General features: G+C 34.5%; 1 protein-coding gene across 1 annotated transcript in view; it reads left to right on the top strand.

Moving 5' to 3' along the window:
* The window catches only part of ANOS1 (anosmin 1), a 276,670-nt gene extending 264,231 nt beyond the window's left edge, over nt 1-12,439 (top strand). Inside the window, exons 7-11 of the mRNA XM_069073050.1 lie at nt 4,101-4,195; nt 7,782-7,953; nt 8,648-8,868; nt 10,307-10,448; nt 10,988-12,439. Coding sequence (XP_068929151.1) covers nt 4,101-4,195; nt 7,782-7,953; nt 8,648-8,868; nt 10,307-10,448; nt 10,988-11,046 — 689 coding nt within the window. The 3' untranslated portion in view covers nt 11,047-12,439. The remainder of the gene's footprint in view (nt 1-4,100; nt 4,196-7,781; nt 7,954-8,647; nt 8,869-10,306; nt 10,449-10,987) is intronic.
* Nucleotides 12,440-13,233: the final 794 nt, after the last annotated feature.

Consider the following 13,233-nt stretch of genomic DNA (forward strand, 5'->3'; position numbering starts at 1 on the left):
AGAGAGACAGACAGAGAGAGAGAGAGACAGACAGAGAGAGACAGAGAGAGGGAGACAGAGAGAGGGAGACAGAGAGGGAGACAGAGAGAGAGAGAGAGAGAGACAGAGAGAGAGAGAGAGAGAGAGAGAGAGAGAGAGAGAGAGAGAGAGAGAGAGAGAGAGAGAGAGAGAGAGAGAGAAGAACATCAATAGGCACTATAATGGCAAGCACTGAACAACATCTCCAAACATGAATTGTCGCTTTTTAAAGAGATTCGGTGACTAGTCAGGAAGATGAGTCATTTCAAAATTAGCCACCTGTGTGCAATCAGATCTGGGAGTTGTTTGAACAGCAAAGCCAAAGGCTAAAGATAAAATGAAAAATTACCACATCTCCAATGTAACCTGCTTTAACAAACTGTTAATGTTGAAAAATGGGAAACCAATAAAAGTAGACATTCATTCTATTATGACTCCTTAAGAAAGTCTAGCCAATACTGCTGTTTTGCACATGATATATAATAACCATTGTCTTAGAAAAATAATCAAAATCATAGAGTCCCTAAACTAGAATGGAGCAACTTATTGCGGATATACGTGTATAGTATAGAAAATCATTAATGTTGATACATCTACATAAGAAATGACATGAAACATAATTATCTACAACAGATATGATTAGAAAAATATTAGGCATAGAGAGTAAGGGATACCAGTATGAGTGTGTTCCATGTTAAGAAAGCTTTGGTAGATCCTTTATAATGGATTTATGGAAAGACATGGGTAAATAGCATGTAGTGAAAAGGAATATTTTGATCACAAATTGAACCTGAACCTCTATCAGGGAAAACATGGCTGCTTTGATATTTTGGAATACGTGGGAATCAACAGAAATAAAACATCTAGCATCAATCATCAATAAATAAAAATAGCAGCTTGCGGCAGTGCTGGACTTCTGAGTCTCTGCTGGGTAGGTGATGTATTTCTTGCCTGAATATTTTTGGGAGACAAAAAAAGCAGAGAATAATAATTTATTGACGTGATTTTAAATGATAGCATTTATAGAGACATGAAACCATTTTATTCTGCACCTCAAATTAAATAGTTGTTCCCACTCTAAACTTAGAATGTGGTCAGTTTCATTCTTTATCTTGAGGCAATGAGGTAGAAAAATGTATATAGCATTGGGCTGGAGTCAGGAAGATCCTGAGTTCAAATTTGACCTTAAAGACTTACTAGCTATGTGACCTACAGCAAGTCACTTAAACTATTTGCCTCAGTTTGCTTTTCTCTAAAAGACAATAGTAGTACCTATTGTTGTTATGGAGATGGGATTACTACTTGTAAAGCTATTTGCAAACCTTAAAGTGACATGTAAATGGTAGCTATTATTAACAATAATTATGATAACTTTACACACAAGTGTTAAACATGAGCAAACTGAGGAATTGTTATGAGACCACTGTTGAGTGGTACTAATCATGAAAGCACAGACCATCTAAGGCACCTTCACCCAAATCCATCTGTTTGCTTTAAATCTCCTATCCCTTAAATCATTCCAACAAATAAATATCTATTTTATTAAACATCGTTAGTAAAATATTCATCTGGATAATTGATAAAAATCCCATCTTCAGTTTTATCTGTGAAGACAAAGTGTGAGAGTACAGAACTGAGAGGATGTACAATAAATTGTGCCTTTTGATTTACTAAATGCATCCCATTATTATAGGATCACAGGTTCAGCAGTTAATAAAGCTTCAGTATTATTAGCTAAGAACTGCTTGGTTTGTTTTGTTTTTCAAGTGATGAAGCTTAGGTTCAAAAAGGTTAAGGGACTTGCATATGTCACCTGGGATGTTTTAGAAACAAACACTTCTCTCATCACCGTAGTGTGTTCAGATAATGGAGACAAAAAGATCAGGCCCCAAATGATTGTGTTCATTTTCAAAAGGTTTAAGTACACTGCAGAAAATACTTTACCAACAACTTTTGTGCCTGCTATTTCAAAAAACTTCCAGTAAGCTATTCCACTTTCAACTAAACATCATTGATGCTAGCTATAGACATTGTTTATTTTGTACAATTTATGATCCTTTTCTTCTATTTCCAGACTGCTTCCAGCAAGTCTTTTCTAGAACAGTCCCAAAGCCATCAAAGAATTTCTCTCCCTTAAACTCACAATCAAACACTTGGCTTCCAGTCAGTGCAATATGTATATTACCAATAAGAACTGTGTAATTTCACATCCCTCATACATAGTTGCATGACTAATAACCCCAAGAAACTAACAGAACATATTTCCTGACAGCATCCTGAGTTTTTTGTCTGCATTCTTTTTCTTTAGTGTTCAAAGAAAGTAAAGAAAAAGGAAAGATAATATCACAGCATGGAAAGAAAATTTTCAAACAGCAAATTATTCCAATTGCTGGTCTGTTCCTATCAGCATAAAAAATATTGATGTAGTGAAAATAGATATGTATACATAATAAGCATATCTCCATTGCAGGGGGATTGGAGGGTATCATTCTTATTAATGATTATCATGTATTCATATATGAACAAAATGGTAGAATGACTGATTCTAAAGTTTAAATTTGAAAACCTTTTCAGTCATCTTATTATTTCTCTTATGATAGGTAGGGTTAAACTAGAGCTTTTAAAGGTTCTTATGAGACTTGATACTTATTTTGTTAAATTTTTATATCCAGTTGTATCTCCAGTGTCTAGCAAAATGCCTACTGGTTATTTTAAATTTGTTGATTGATTAATTGTTCTGTCTAGCTATTAGTCCTGTCTTCTTCCTCAAATTATTTTATATTTGTTTAGCTGTATCCCTTCCTTCAAGTGAACATAAGCATGTAAGATTCTTGTTGACAGGAATCATCTAATTTTTGACTCTTTATCTCCAGAATGGAACATAGTACCTGGGACTTCATAGGTGGTTAATAAAAATTTGAATAGCACATATTTTTCTTTTAAAATGTGGTACTTTTAAAAAAATGTACATGTGGAGCTTTTATGGAGAAAAGGGACCTAAAAAGATTTCTTCCTGGGGCGGCTAGGTGGTGCAGTGAATAGAGCACCGGCCCTGGAGTCAGGAGGACCTGGGTTCAAGTCCGGCCTTAGACACTTAACACAAAAACTAGCCGTGTGATCTTGGGCAAGTCACTAAACCCCAATTGACCTCCAAAAAAAAATAAAAAGGTTTCTTCCACCCCGAAAGAGGTGAAATAAGATAGATTTACTTAACACAATAACTTTTTCAGTAGCCACTGCTTACAATGTTAAAGAATTATTCATTTATTAACATACCTCCTAGTTTTTTTTGTTTCTTTATTTTAACATAAATGCATATAGTATTTTGTCAAAAGTTTTTTTTCTTGTGATTTTAACATAATCATGTAATTTTAATTGGGATAAATGTGGTCTATCATGTTTGCTATTTTCCTAAAATTGAATCCATTAGATCATATATACCTCGAGGGCAGATATTATCATGCCTTTTTGTAACCCCAATCCTTAGCACAGTGGCTGGCATTTAGGAGGCCCTTAATAATTGCTTACTGATTGAGTGAACCAATCTTGTATTGCTGTTTTAAATCTAAACTCATCTTACGTAGCAAATAATCTTTTCAATAAAGCCTTTTTTTAAAGATACAGAAAAAAGAGAAGTGGAGTAGAACTAAATAGAGCAATCATGTTGCTACTTTTTAGATTTAACATAGTCAAAAACAAAGAAACTACATATTAGGATTTTAGTTTTTTTAGACAATCTTTTTTTTTTCTAGTTCTTTGTACATTGAAATGTGTTTATTGAGGATCATGTTAGGTTTATAATAGAAAAGAAAATCTTTTAAAAATGTAAAACCCAATTACTCTTCCTCTTATTAAAGTCTAAGGATTGCTATGTTGCTGTTTGACGAAGGATCACTACCTACTTAATATTGAATTTCCACATATTTAGCATTGTTTATATCTATAGATTTTCCTAATTGAACTTACCAGCTATCTCTTATGAATAGTTTGTTGGTCACTAAAACATTTTTATTCTTCTTTTAAAAAAATTCAAGTTTTAAGGGCTGTGATATACATCTAAAATATTTTTAATGTGTTTTTAGATGCCAGTGTGAATCAATATCATGTTCAGTGGTTTACGGAATCATGTGCCCATAATGAAACAAGTGGACTTGAGAAAGCAACCGGTCTGGCCCATGTAAGTTGAAATGTCCTAAAAATTATAGTTTTTCAAAAGTTAGAGTGGGTGGCTCAGGATGCAGTAAACGTCCTGTCTCTAAAGTTCTTTAAATAGAAGATGGATAGCCACTTGTTTTCAGATGTTGTGCCTGAAATGTAACTGCATTTAAAAAGGGGAAAGTGGAAGAGGAAGGAAAAGAACAGGAATTTACTAAGTAGGTCTTATGTTCCAGGGTCTGTCCTAAGTGCTTTACAAGTATCTCTTTTGATCTTCACAATAGAACCTAGCATCCTAAACATCCTATTATTAATGCTATTATAGCTTGAATAAATATAAAATTGGATAAAGGGGGAAAAATCTGAATTTTTGTCTGATTTTCTAAAGGTCCTAATTATTTGAATTTTTTTCACCGAATTTCTATATAATCATCATACTCAAAAACTTGTCAGTGGCTGCCTTTTGCCTTGAGAAAACTGATCCAATCTGTACCCTAGACTCCTTATACTGTCATTCTAGAACACCTCTCTAACCTTTTCTCACAAGATTCCCTTCCTTTTTTTTTCCCCAGTAGCCACCACAACAAAACAAAGGTAAAGCTTAGTGTTGTTAGGCAGACAGAAACTCAGTTGCATTGTTGGTAAGCCTAGATTAATAAACATATAATGGAAATCAACCTGACAACATACAGTATCAAAACTGATAATTACCCATTACTTAGTGTTATAATTGTTATAACTTCATGCATAAAGTATTATTTTCAATTTCTTATAAGAAGGTAGGATAGAAGGAAAGGTTCCATTTATTCTAAAATCTCTTCAAATTCAATTCAGTTCTACAGGCTTTTAGAAAATAAAATTTGCTATATTTAGAGTAAGAGGACATTGGTTTCCATCCTTGTTTTTGTCACTGACTGCCCATGTGATGTTGAGTATACAACATAATGTGTCTTGTCTCCAATTTCTTCATTTATAAAATGATGGCTTTAAAATATGGCCATTAGGTTCCTCCCATCTCTAAGTTTGTGAATCTATAATTCTATGACTATTTTAGGCTATCTTCATATCACCCAGAGCAGTATTTTATAAATGAGTATATTGAATAGAATATAAGCTTCTTGAGGGCAAAGACTTAAAAAAAAATCTTTGTATCCCCAGAATTTGGCTAAGTGCCAGACACATAGTTGATGCACAATTTAAATTTGTTTGATTGAATTTGATTGAGGTTGGATTGAAATAGCTCTGATCAAGTCATTTAATATTTCTTTCTCCTATGTCAAAGACCTTGAACCACAGAATTTTGATGCTTGTTTTTGAAAAGACTTTCAGTTCCTTGGAAAAAGGAAATCTGAGATAAAACTATTCTAATTATTTGTATATTGAGGAAATGAAGCAAATTTCTCAAAGAGTCAGAATAAAATTTCTCTTGAGCATGTCTTATATCACAGTGTATTCTGTAGAAAAAAAAAGAGGGCAAGTAACTTCTGGAAGAAAGGGAGGAAGGAAACATTTACAAAGTACTTACTATGTGTGTTAAGTGATTTTTAAATATTATATAATTTGATCCTCACAACAATCCAGGTAAGTAAATGCTATTATTATCTGCATTTTACAGTTGAAGAAAGTGAGCCATGCAGAAATTGTGACTTGCCAAGTTTTACACTACTTGTTAATGTCTGAGACTGTATTTGAACTCTTCCTGATTCCAGGCTCAAAGCTCTATCTGTGCACCACCTAGCTGTATCAGGGTAGTGTAAAGAAAAGTGACCATAATAGGTGCAGTGCTGGATACTTATCAAGATAAAATATTGTACAGCTAAGTATTGAATAATATAACAAAACATCTCCCTATGAAATTGAAGAACCATAATCTTCCCTTTTATCACCTCTCTTAAAATTAATTTAATCTTGAATCTTATTTTTCTTTTGTTTTCTCTTTATCTAGGCCCTTGCCAAGTGCTTTTTGTAGCTATGTTAAAGGCTATTGGATCTTATACAGTTTCATATTCAATAGTTTTTTTTAAAACCTTTTATTTTCCCCCTAATTCTCACTAATTTTTGATTAATAAATTCTCCAATAGTGCTGGGTTTGGGAGTTTCAGGAACCAAAGAAGTACTTTATAAGTAGTCCGGGTTATAGTTTATATTTTCCTTTTGTTGTGGCTGTAATTGCTTGCTTTTCTTTCATTGCCTTATGGTTCAATCTAATTTCTTTCACCTTGGGGCCAATGAGATAACAGTAAATTATCAGCTGCAAAGAATAATAATTACAAAAAAACAATGATGCTGACAATAATATTTATATAGCACTTTAAGGGTAGCGAAGCATTTTACATATGTTATCTCATTTCATCCTTATAATAGCCCTCCAAGATGGCAGCTATTAATATGCCTATTTTTCACATGTAGAAACTGAAACAGAAGTTATGTGACTTTCCCAGGGTCACACAACTATTAAGGGTTCAAAGTAGGATTTGAACCTTAGATTACTGAAAAATGGTTTCAGAAGAATATTGTTTATATAACTCTAAATTTTTATTGATTTCCATAAAAATTAGAGATGTATTCCTTAAAATAAAGTTGGCTCCAAGAGATAACAAACCAACAAATTTGGGTTGTTTCTATTCATTCTCTCCTTATATCTTTTTCTTACTATGTGAGTTAGGTGCCCAAAGCCTTGAACCTTTCTCAGATAAAGGAGGACCATGGAAATTTATCTAGGAAGCAATTCTTCTTTTTAAAAGGCCACTGCCAGTTGCCCCATCATTAATCCCCATCTCCAATGAAAATAAGCTCAAGGGGCTCCAGTCAAACTTTTTTTGACCCTAGACTTTTTCTTTCATTTCTAGCAATATTCCTCTCTGAAATTCAGCAGGCACCTCTATCTTTCTAGCAGAGAAATCCCTAGACATATTTTATGCTGCATGCCAACTCCAATGAGATTTAATAGATGCTGAATATAAGAAACACTACATTTCATTAACAGTACTTATTAGAGACTCAGAAAAGGACACCTGGGACAGGCCTTTCACATGTTGATACGACCCCAAAGATCCACACAGCAGCCAAATGTCTTACTCCTTAGCTAACTAGTCTAAATCTGGGACAAATTGTATGAGATAATAGCATGGCTAGAAGCTGTAAGGGCAACAGTGATTGCTATTAGACCTTCTTGGAATTTGCATATGCTCTAAGAAAATCTGCTACATGTAGCTAAAGGCAGTTTTTCAGAACAGCTTAAATCAGTTTTCTTAATGTAAAATAAATTAGATTAGCATTTACAACTCTCTCTGCCACCCCCGTTGCCACCAAGTTCAAGAATTTGTTCCAAGTGTTAGAAGTTGGCCGCTTTGATGAAGAATGACTAAGGTATTGTTTTATATTAAAGGACATATCCTGCAGCAATGATAATGTTTCATGATTGTAATTAATCATAACAGACAGTATGCCCTTTGTAGTTTTTATAAAAGCCACATTGAGTCAGCTAAACATATAGAAAAAAAATCTTCTTTTTCTTTGGAGGGAGGGGTAAAATGATTTTATCTCCTGCCAATTTTGTTTTATTCTTAGTGAATTATTTGCAGCACATTTGGTTTCTCTTGATTTAGGAAAATTATATAATTCTTCAAGATCTGGCCTTTTCATGCAAATATAAAGTGACTGTTCAACCAGCAAGACCCAAAGGTCGTTTGAAGGAAGAAAGTATTTTCTTTACCACCCCACCTTGCTCTGCTCTGAAAGGAAAACACCACAAACATAACAGCTGTCCTGGTGAAGGAGGTAAGTCAAGATCTAATGAAGAGCCAAGTATGCTTCGGAGAATGGTAAACATGGTAGGAAAATATTTTCAGAATGTATTTCAGCAGACTGAAAGTTTAAAGTAGCCATTCTCATAATGTCATATCGTAACCTAATGTTCCACATTGGAGTTGTTCGGTTATGAAGTCTTGCTAGTGAAGTACTTGGAAATCAAATATCCTTTCTGACTTCTTTGTAAAAGTGAGAGGTCTCAAGTTTGGGACATGACATATAACATTAGACTTTTTTCCTAGATGCTGTTTTCCCTCCTCATCCTCCTTTTAATATTATTTGTTAGAAGGGATGGTTCTTTGGATTTGGGGAGAGGGGAAGAAAACAAAAGATATCAACAAAAATCTTTTTCTAAAAAATAAAAAGAATGTTTTTGCTTTCAAATAGCATTTCACTAATCCAGAGAGATCATTAAATACTGCCAAGGAAAAAAGAAGCCCAGAATAAAGGACATTTTTGAGAAAATTTCTCAGATTTTTTTTTACTTACCATCTTTAATGTGTCAGACATAGTTTGACTCAGTCCTAACTTTAGGTCCTAAAAGCCTAGATTAGAAATTCTAGAAGAAGGCAATAATATCTGATTCACAAATTCACAAAAGGACCTACTTACGTTGCTACTTGCATAGTGGTAATGCCATATTCTTTTTTTAATTCTGTTACAGGTCCAGTTCTTTCCAAAGTATTAGCCAAGCCTGAGAACCTCTCAGCGTCTTTCGTTGTTCAAGAAATCAATATCACAGGACACTTTTCCTGGAAGATGTCCAAGGCCAATCTCTATCAGCCTATGACAGGATTTCAAGTCACTTGGGCAGAAGTCACCACAGAGAGTAGACAAAATAGCTTGCCCAACAGCATCATTTCCCAATCTCAAATATTGCCAGCAGTAAGTATTGGAGAAATGTTTCTGTCATTAATGTTCATTGTTGAATTAAGAATTCGAATTTATATACTATTGTACTCTGTGATACCTTGAAATTCTCTGTCCTACCCCCAATCTTTACATGTGGTTTGTAAACTCCAACACCCTTCAGATTCAGCTTGTGGTAATATAATAATAAAGTATTCAGAAGAAGGTTGATCACACCTTGTCCCAGACATTTCCTACACTACCTTCAGCTAGCCATGAATTTGTGGCTGTTCAATTCATTTTAAATAAGAGAAGAAATGAAGATCACCATTCCTTTGACAGCTTTGCAGTGAGGTTATTTTGCCCATCCTGTGTGCAAAATCTATTTTTGACATCTGTATCCTCTCCTATAGGTAATCATTATTCTTAGAAATGACATGCTAAATAACAATTAATTCCTGTAACATGACTGAATTAAGAGGTAGATTATATAAGGGTTGGACTCACTTCTAAGTCACCCTCTTTGGTGACCTGGGTGGGGAAGGGGATAAGATGTGTGCTTTTACCCTCCTCCAATATACTTAGAATATCTAATAAGAAGGAAAGGAAAGGGGGGGGGGAAAGAAAGGATAAGAAAGGAGAGAGAGAGGGAGGAAGGAGAAGGGAGAAAGAGGTAGTCAAGCAGATAGACACATCAACAAATGAAAACAGAGAGGGAGGGAGGGAGGAGAGAGAGAAAGACAGAGAGAGTGCAGCCCTAAAAAGGAAAACTTTATGACATTAGAAAATAGTTGGGGTAGCTAGGTGGCACAGTGAATAGAACACCAGGCCTGGAATCAGGAGGACACGAGTTCAAAATTGGCCTCACACACTTAACACTTACTAGCTGTGTGACCTTGGGCAAGTCACTTAACCCCAACTGTCCTGCCTTCCTCCATCAAAAAAAAAAGAAAATAGTCTATTTTCAAAAGTATTCATGTCTGTAATGAATCTAGGCATGTGTCGGAAGAATTTCTCTTTGTAAAGAAATAAGCACTTAAGGTCATAGACACTGATATACATTGTATTTTAAGGAAAATAATTGACTAACTAAAATTGGAATTATCATGAATTCACATCGAAAGATGTGCAGTTGAAAACTTAAAACTATGGGAAAGTCTTATGCTAAGGTCAACAAAAAATGTGAAATCCCACAAGTGAACCCTGAGAATTGGCATCTTTGCAGATTTACCCTTTGCCAAATGTCTGATGCTGCCAAGAGTTTAGCTAGGTGCTAAGAAACTGAATAGTGGAGAACCCAAGCAAATTAGCAGAAACATTCTTTTCTGACAAATTTAAATGTAGTTTCAAAATTCAAATGAATATGTATTACTGTAAGCAAATGGCCTCTTTTAAGGAGCAAAATATCTGCAGAGAAAGCTTTAATTGTGTACTAAATCCAAATTATTCATTTTCATTTAATTTAACTCTTTAGGATCATTATGTGCTGACTGTACCCAATTTGAGACCATCCACACTCTACAGATTGGAAGTACAAGTACTGACTACTGGAGGGGAAGGGCCAGCTACAATAAAATCATTCAGGACACCTGACCTCCTGCCATCTTCACCTCACAGTGAGTATGGAGGCTTTTTAAAAAGTCCTGTTGAGCTGACTAGTAACACATCATGTGCTAATTACAATTCTCCTTAATATAAATAAATTGTGGAAGCTTCGTATGAAACATGGATTTTCCCTCAATTAAAACTCTCCTTATCAGAGGAGTTGAATACTGATATTGAGGAATTGATACTGGTTTGACTTATTTACATCCATTGTAATTCTATAGTATCATTGTGTATGTAGCAAAGTAAGCCTTTTTTTCCTCCTCCTCTCCCTCCTTCCTCTCTCCCTCTTGCCTTCCTCACTCCTTCCTTTCCTTCCTTCCTCTGTTCCTCCCTCCCTCCATTCCTTCCTTTCTTCCTTCTTTCCTTATTTTATCTTATGCTTTCATAGTACACATATGTTAGGGGGAATTGGGAATAGGAGAGGAACAGGGAGACACTAGAAACCAAATGTTCGTTATGGAAAAATCACAACTGTTCAATCTGATGAACAGATATTTATCAATTGCCTACTACAAAAAGCTATTCTATGCTTCTTTTCATTTCTTAGGACCTCATCTTAAACAACATCATTCACATCACTACAAGCCTTCCCCAGAGAAATACTAAAATGAAATGATTTTCAAAGAGTGAAAAAATATTGAACTCCAAAATGTTTGCAGGACAAGAAGTACTTTCCCATCCGTATCTTGCCTGGTTGAAGTTACAATCACATATAATTCATCGATAAGTCTGCATAGACCTTTTCCCCAGTACACGTGCCTGCAATCCTGCATGTTACGAGCATCATGACAGTAGTGTCCAGATTCTGCCAACTGAAGATGTAAAGCTATGTCATTATGAAGAATATGCCTATTGTAATTGAGATTTTGTTTCTGGTACTTAGATGTAATATAAAGGGTGCCACATGTGTCTTTGATGATCTTTGGGAAAGGATCTTTGGAGAAAGATAACTTTTACATTTGACTGATCAGTTTAAAACAGCTTTGGGTAGATGATGTAAGCGAATGTGGAAGGAATAAATGCACTAAAAAAAATAAGAGAAGTTATAGAGATCTTAGTCAGAAAATACATGAATGGTATCAATTTAAGAAATAGTTGGGGAAAGGCACTGTTTAACCATTTCCCCCAAATTACATGGCAAGTGTTATAGTTAGGCCATATCTATGGGATCAGGTAAATACACCATTGGGGAATAATTTGTATGTACTTGTAGTGAATAGTACATGAGAGGAAGATTTGCACGCCACTGAAGTATCCTTGCCCTTCCCACTGACCTCCTAAAAATGCTTCATATGTAGAGTTATATTATGTCCTCCTTGAACATCCCAGTTAATGTAGCTAAAAGTCTATTCTGATGCCCACACCAAATCCATATAATTCATGTTAATCATGAATTGACTGTTATTGGGATGTCAATTTATTTAAGTAGTAACCAAAATATCCAAGTAATTGATTGATTTATCCCCAGGAATGGTTCCCATTCCTTCTTCAGGAAATCGATCATTTCACTTTCTCCCAGTCCAGTAATCAAAGTTTTTCTTATGTCCAGGAATTCTAATTCCCAAATTGTGCAATGTCATTTCTTCTCTCGTTCATTCTTTAGTTAAGGGAGAAAACTGCTATTTGCATCCATTTTCCTAAAGTGTTTATATAATTGAAGACTTATGTTACCTCATTCTTAAAATGAAGATAGTTCCAGTCCTAACTTTTTTTCCAATGCTTCATGCTGAAGCTTATATAGATGAATTGTGTGTGTGTGTGTGCAAAGTATGGTGCTTTCATTAATAGGAGAAAAATTGTTATACTGTATTTGACTCATCCTTATGAGGTCTAATCCTTTCTATTCTTCTGTATAAATGATTCCCCATTTGAATCACTAAAAATTTCCCTAACCATTCCCAAACAGGAAAAGGTAAGTTAATGACATTATCGGTAAATCTGATTGCTATGGTTATTAGAGAAATAAGACTCTAGGATCTTTTTTTGCAAGAAATACAAATTAAGTAGACACACAGATGCAAATATGCACACAGACACACACATATATATGTATATGTGTATGTGTGTGTATATATATTTGTGTGTGTATATATATATGTATACACACATTTACACACACATGCATACCATATTGGACTTAGTTCTTTCCTGGAAAATGCTGAAAACAGATCATCCATCTGGAAAAAAAAATCCCAGGAATCCTGCCAAAGACAATGAGAATTAATGAGAGGAACTTAATAATTAATTTCCCTCAAGGTTTTCTATTGTTTAAGAAGATAACCATAAATTTATTATTTTTTTAATGCACAGCTTTCATGTTGAAGTTTACTGGGAAAAATGTGTTTTAAGATTTTAGGATGCACATTCTCATTCTTACCTCACATGCAAAGTGATCAAATCTCATTTAATGATTTTCTTATGGGTGCAATGAATAATGGGAACTGATATAGAACTTAACATTCTTGGAACTTATGTGCACACACACAAATGTAAGATTATTTATCTAGCCATCTATTTATATATCTGTTTCTGTTTACCCAGATACTTTAGCTAGGTTTTACTTGTCATATTCTTTACAAGATTGTTGAACCCAGACATTGATTTTTTAAATATTTTCCTTTTATGGTGAACAAATTGAAAACTCCTACTGAATAAGCACAATAGATCATGTACATAGCCTAAAATCCAAGGTTCAAATTGAAGTTTCTGTTGGTTTTTCAGCCAGCTGTTAATTTAGATAAATACACACACACACACACACACACACACACACACACACACACACACACACAC

Source organism: Petaurus breviceps, unplaced genomic scaffold, assembly GCF_028583685.1.
Source record: "Petaurus breviceps papuanus isolate PSGF00001 unplaced genomic scaffold, PetGlider_PUasm1.0 90849, whole genome shotgun sequence".
Lineage (NCBI taxonomy): Eukaryota > Metazoa > Chordata > Mammalia > Diprotodontia > Petauridae > Petaurus > Petaurus breviceps.